The sequence below is a fragment of the Trypanosoma rangeli genome, assembly GCF_003719475.1.
Source record: "Trypanosoma rangeli strain AM80 chromosome Unknown Tra_15.4_contig_00439, whole genome shotgun sequence".
Lineage (NCBI taxonomy): Eukaryota > Euglenozoa > Kinetoplastea > Trypanosomatida > Trypanosomatidae > Trypanosoma > Trypanosoma rangeli.
In genome coordinates this window covers 1-5,563 of record NW_021706178.1, presented here as the reverse complement: position 1 = coordinate 5,563, position 5,563 = coordinate 1, and the positions used below count along the sequence as shown (strand labels likewise).

At 46.8% G+C, this 5,563-nt stretch overlaps 4 protein-coding genes across 4 annotated transcripts, besides 3 other annotated features; 3 read left to right on the top strand and 1 right to left on the bottom strand.

Moving 5' to 3' along the window:
• Position 1: 1 nt before the first annotated feature.
• Positions 2 to 49: a microsatellite.
• Positions 50 to 794: 745 nt separating this feature from the next.
• TraAM80_08612 (uncharacterized protein) lies at positions 795 to 2,972 on the top strand (the record flags this gene model as incomplete). The annotated part of the gene is made up of 1 exon (XM_029385355.1): positions 795 to 2,972. One exon carries the CDS (start codon positions 795 to 797, stop codon positions 2,970 to 2,972), a length of 2,178 nt encoding a protein of 725 aa, XP_029234838.1.
• An 824-nt stretch (positions 2,973 to 3,796) lies between these two features.
• Positions 3,797 to 4,159, top strand: TraAM80_08611 (uncharacterized protein; the record flags this gene model as incomplete). The annotated part of the gene is made up of 1 exon (XM_029385354.1): positions 3,797 to 4,159. The coding sequence occupies one exon, from the start codon at positions 3,797 to 3,799 to the stop codon at positions 4,157 to 4,159; it is 363 nt and encodes a 120-aa protein (XP_029234837.1).
• Positions 4,160 to 4,251: 92 nt separating this feature from the next.
• Positions 4,252 to 4,277: a microsatellite.
• A 121-nt stretch (positions 4,278 to 4,398) lies between these two features.
• Positions 4,399 to 4,432: a sequence feature (A-rich).
• Positions 4,433 to 4,665: 233 nt separating this feature from the next.
• Positions 4,666 to 4,992, top strand: TraAM80_08610 (uncharacterized protein; the record flags this gene model as incomplete). Its single annotated transcript, XM_029385353.1, has 1 exon — positions 4,666 to 4,992. One exon carries the CDS (start codon positions 4,666 to 4,668, stop codon positions 4,990 to 4,992), a length of 327 nt encoding a protein of 108 aa, XP_029234836.1.
• A 215-nt stretch (positions 4,993 to 5,207) lies between these two features.
• On the bottom strand, positions 5,208 to 5,563 carry TraAM80_08609 (uncharacterized protein; the record flags this gene model as incomplete). Its single annotated transcript, XM_029385352.1, has 1 exon — positions 5,208 to 5,563. A coding segment is annotated over one exon (356 nt), but the record flags the coding sequence as incomplete, so codon positions are not given.

Below are 5,563 nucleotides of genomic sequence, written 5' to 3'. Positions count from 1 at the left end.
CGAGAGAGGAGGAGAGGGGGGGGGGAGAGGGAGAGAGAGAGAGAGAGAGCGCACGTAAAGCAAAGAAAAGGTAGCAGAAACAACAACAAAAAAGTTACCATAGATCAAAACACACCTTTGGTTAAGAGGGGAGAAAGAACGCGGGAGGGGGCGGTATCATAGGCATTCATTCAGCGACGAAGGCTAAGGGTGGCCTTTCTTCCTATCGTTTGTGTTTTTATGGTAAGGAGGTAAACAGAGCTTTTTCCCCTCTTATATTTGATCTTTTTTATTTCTTGTTTGCTTTTACTTTATTCCGCGCCCTTCTCTTTCTCTCTCGCTGCATTCCTGTGTTTTATCTCACCTTGAATCGCCAGCCCTAATAAGTGATAGTGGTGTGGGACTGACACATGTGAAGCCCTCTTTTTCAAAATATATTCGCCTGTTTTTTTTTTCTCATCACTGACCATAATTTACGACTACAGCAACAATTTGGGAAGCTACAGCGTTGGAAGCAGCCTGCGCAAAGGGATGCCGCTGTATTTATTTGGCTTGTTTTTGTTTTTCACTTCCATCATGTGGTGGAGAGGTCTTCATTTTTTTTTGCGGGGTGGTGGGGGCAGTGATTATAGGCACCCGCTATTTCCTCCTTTCCTGCCCGCCTGATAAGAGCAGATAACTGAGCAGCTGCTTTAAAAACGATTATGTTCGCCCTTTTTATTAATATTACTGCTTCGGCAGCCATAAACATTTTTATTTCCTTATTTCTTTGCCTCTTCTCTGACTCACACTGCTCAGATGGTTGGTCTGGTGTGATGCCAGGGGAGCCGCTGAGTACAAACATTAACAACAACAGGACACCGGCCAAGAGGGACCCGCCGGTCGCTGTGAGCTCGACGCAAAATGTGGCCAGCGTGTGCTTCAGTGACGGTATTTTATACGAGGGACCGCTTCTTGACGGCAAGCCGCAGGGGTCTGGCATATGCGTGTTTCCGTCAGGGACTATCTGTGCCGGGAACTTTGAGCGCGGGTTTTTAGAGGGGCCTGCGGAGGTGTTACTCCCCTCTGGTGCACTCTTCACTGGAATGTTTGAGAGATCTGTGGCGAAAGGCTTTGGGGCGTACTTGCAGGATGGCTGTCTGACCCGTGGCACATGGCGTGAGGGAGTTGTGATGCAGACCGAGGATGACGTCGGTGGTAGTTGTCACGCTAAATTTTTTACTGCAATCGCCTTTCGACTGTGTAATGAGCTACGAAATGTCAAAACTGGGACGAGAGGGACGGGCTGGCACTATCTGCATCTCAGCCGTTGCATCAAGGAGCCAGTGGTGCATCTTTGTGTGAGGCAACCCTTAGAACAGGACTCTATGATGTCAAGCAGGGAGGCACGCGATTATTTCATACTGAACCCTTCTGTCACGAAGGGAGCATCTACTGCGTTACTCCCTGGTACTGCAGCGATCCCAGGAGACTGCGCGAGTGATACTGAAGGATCTTTCTTGGGAGGAACGGTGCGGCGGCAAACAGAGGCGGTGGAAATGCATATACGTGATAAACCAGTTACAAGAAATTTACTTGCGATGGGAGCTTCACCGTATGCGATATTTGCATGTGCTGCACCTGCATCCAATGAGTTCTTCTCATTCAGTCACTACATGAAATATTTTGTAATATTTCTTTTTCCATTCTTGTCGTTGCCGCAACTCCCTTTTTCCCCTATCCGTAGGGCTATGCTTGAAATGGAGCGAGAATTTGTAGTGAGTGGTGCCTCACTTCTACGAGAATATGACCCTCCTTTTTATTCCTTACACTTTGTAACTGCTGCAATCTGCTGCAATATTGCAGCAGTTGTGATTGTTGTAGCCAAAGTAACTCCGGGACACGTGAGTGGTGGACACTTGACGCTTGCAGAAGTGGTTATTCCATGTACCTTTTGGGTCGTGCAAGCCCTGTTTTTTGCTGCATACAATAGCTACATGCGAGTGGCTCATGCGTTGGAGCGTCTTGAACGTTGTCTGGTGCCGCGCATTTCTGCCTTTGCCGCAGATATTGTGGATAACAAAGCAAAGGTGTGTATTTATACCTGGGATGAGAAGGGTCGCACTGTGGTAAAGAACAAGCATTACCGCTATCGTTGGTTGGTATGTTCCATTTTTGTCGGTCTCGTCATGAGCTTTGCGGCTCCTTGCACGCGTGCTGGTTTTAGGCATTCATTGTTTGGCATAGGAAATTACGAGGTGGCGGCGTCAGTTTTGCTTTTTATCTCCAACTTGTTGTTTTCCACTGTTCTTGCATACTATGTATTGAAAATTACAGATATGCAGCGGCAAATATTAGAACAGATGCGCGTTATTACCCGACTGGCGTACTTGGAGGGTCGAAGCTTAATGCGCCCGAGCGAATTTTTTCAACAACGATTTAACTTTAATGAACCGTTGAATCCACACGATGTGTTGACTGGCGTCGTCGGATGGTGCATAGTGCGTTCTCTTGTGCTTTACGCATCCACGTGCTTCAACCATGTTTCTCGGAGTTCTACCATGAGCATCTACTTGGCGTTTGTCTTTTGTGGCTTCATTGTAACAATTGGTGATTTTGTCTCTGTGCTGGTTTTAGGTTACTCTCACTCTGGGTCACACTATTCCTCAGGGCACACTTATGCCTTTGTACTCTGCACACTATGGGGCTTTATGCTGCAAAGGTATCTCTACATTTGTCTTGAAACTTGCAAAGAACACACAACTCACCTTTACCTCCTTGATGTAGCATCCCTATACCATCGACTAAAACAAGGCCCCAATGATGAGAGCAGCGATGCTATAGCAACATGTCGTCAAATGATTAAGGATCATGATAAATTACCTTCCGTTTTTTCTATTCGAATCTCACCGCTTATATTGGTGTTAATGGTGTTTATTCATATGCTTGCGCTGACGGCAACAATCATCGTTTTGTGCATTGCTATTCACTACCCGAAGTCACACCATGTGTAGTGTGCTGTTAGTTGCTCTCGCTCTATTTAGTTATATGTCTTTGTGTATTCTAGCGTTATGCAGGATCTTTGTGTCCCATCTTCCGCAATACAGGAACGAACGAAGACATGTGAGACAGAGTCCAGATGTAATTCGTTGTTTTTCATGTTTCTGTATTGCCACCTCTTTGTTTATCCTTTTTTTTTGAATAATAATAATAAAAGTCCCACCCGCGTAGCGTGCTCCACCCACCGTTTTTTGCATTGAGGATGATAATTACTTTTTTTTTTTTGTGAGTCATGCAGACCGTAAATGTTTTATACTTCTTCGCTTTTTTTTTGCTTTTTTTTGTCGTGACCCCGTGTTTGCGGTGTTATATTGAGAAGAAAAAGCGCTGGGAGTCCGGATGAAGTCCATAGTTTGCATCACAGAGGCCACATTCTCGCTGGAGGATGAGGCGATTTTTTGGACGCACGCCATGGCACGGGGCGACGTGGCAAGTGTGTGGGTGGCACAGAGCCTCTTCGAACGTTTGCGGCTGCACGAGCGCTGCCCCAAGTCTGCAAGCCCCGTGGCCATCAGCGCAGCCAATGGTTGGCGGTTGTTCTGCAACTTCTAACAACTGACGTGCACAGAACACAAGCTGAAGGAGGTATCCAAACTTTGCTTCCTGGTGACTCTTGGCACGGTGAAATGCGAGTCAGACCTTGACGTATTAAGTCCGCTCAACACAAACGGTGAGCCTCTTCCTCAATCCTTCGCGGAGGAAGTGCGTGCACGCTTCGGGACAACATTTTGCCGAAGGACATCATCGCTACTGGGCTACAGTGGATGAGGCGAAATTGATGTTTGGTGGTTCTTTTGCTCCCTCCTTTTTGAAAGAATTGAACGTCGCTGCGCTGCGAGTAGATGAAAAGTGTCCGTGTGTGATGTGTTACATTGTATGTGGCACGCACCGTCCAGATGTATTTAACGCAAATACCTGCCGTCGCTGCCAGCCAGTGAACGTCTATGGGATACCGTACTCCCCGAGCATCACAACGCAAATGAAGGCGAGTGCTATTTCATACGGATGCATAAACAGGCTCATTTGGTTAGCCACAAAGCTCGCAAATAAGCACGGCATTTGTCTCTGCAGTGGTGTGAGGCCGTTCACCTTCTGTTCTGAAGGTATTCTCTTATCTTGTGAACATTGCTATGACCAATGATTCAGCACGGCTTTCGGGCTTAATGCTCTCCCAGACGCTGCCTGGTTCAACAGACGACGTCGGGCTGACCGTCCTACGGGCATCGTCCACCTTTTTCTGTTCTTTTCTTTTTTCTTCTGTGTGTGCGTGTGTTTTGGCCACCGAGTGTATCCCAATGCGGGTAGGATATTTCTTTATTTCTCTTCCGTGTTTCTACGGCACCAACTCTTTTTTTTTCCTCTGGGTGAGTAAGCTGATGATTATTTTGTGTGTATGGTTTTTTTGTTTTGTTTTTGCTATGGAGTTGGTGTATTTTTCTTTTAAGCCGAACTTCAATACGATTTGCTGTTGTTGCTGACTCTCTCTCACCTTACCTTCTTGTGTGTGAAGCAAATGAGATGCAATCATTTAATTCCTTGCTACATATGTTATTGCTTCTCATACCTTTTTCATTTCACAAATGAAAGGAGGAACCTTTAGAAGACGTGGATGATACCAGAGACTCTGCCGGAGGGGAGAGGATACTAATGCAGCGTAGTAGGGCGAGTCTATGCCTAACGGCCCTGCAGCTCTTCGCCTTGGAACGGCGGAAAACGACAATATCATACAAGTACTTCGAGGATACCTCCAGCTTGCGTGCCGCTTTTAATCGCCTTGCAGATGCCGAGAAAGACACGCTAGAGCAACATGCGGCAGCTCTGCGACATGATGTGGCATTACAACACGTTTGGGAATACGAGCAAGCCGATGTCGCCACCAATAACGTCCAAGTGGAGAAGAAAGATACCGAAATAAATGAAGTCAATGACACGCTGGAAAAAGAGAACCACAGCAGCGCTGAGCATTCCTTATGATCCTTCTCAAAGTTTTTTGCTGTGGCGTCTGATGACTCTGATAGCGCCAGCGAATACAGCAACACACAAAGTTAAAAGAATATTCTTTTCTTTATTCTTCACTATTTACCTGAATCGTCTTTTAAATTCTTTCCACGCACGTGATTGTGTGACGCGGGGACAATGGTGCCACGTGTTTCCCGCACGTCCAGCCGCATCGCCAGCGCTCCTGCTGTTCAAAATCTTGCATTGCAGTGTTGTGTTTTTTTCATTTTATTTCTCTTATTCGCAAGAAAGTGACAGGGCTTGAAGGAAAAGGGAATAAAGGTCAGCTCGAAGGAAGGCAACCGCGGGACACGAGGTACAGGGAAGAGGAGGCAAGGGCAGGCGTGAAAATGGTGCTTGGTTTTAATGACCGGTTGGCGGTGCCAAAGTCGATCAGCGAGCCACAGCGCTTTGGTTTTGTGGTTTGTGGCATGTTCTGCGCCATCGCGTCCGGTGCTATCTACGCCTTCTCCCTTATCTCCGGCAAAATGACGAATGACTACGGCTTCACCCAGAACGATATCACCACAGTTTCCACTGTTGGTAT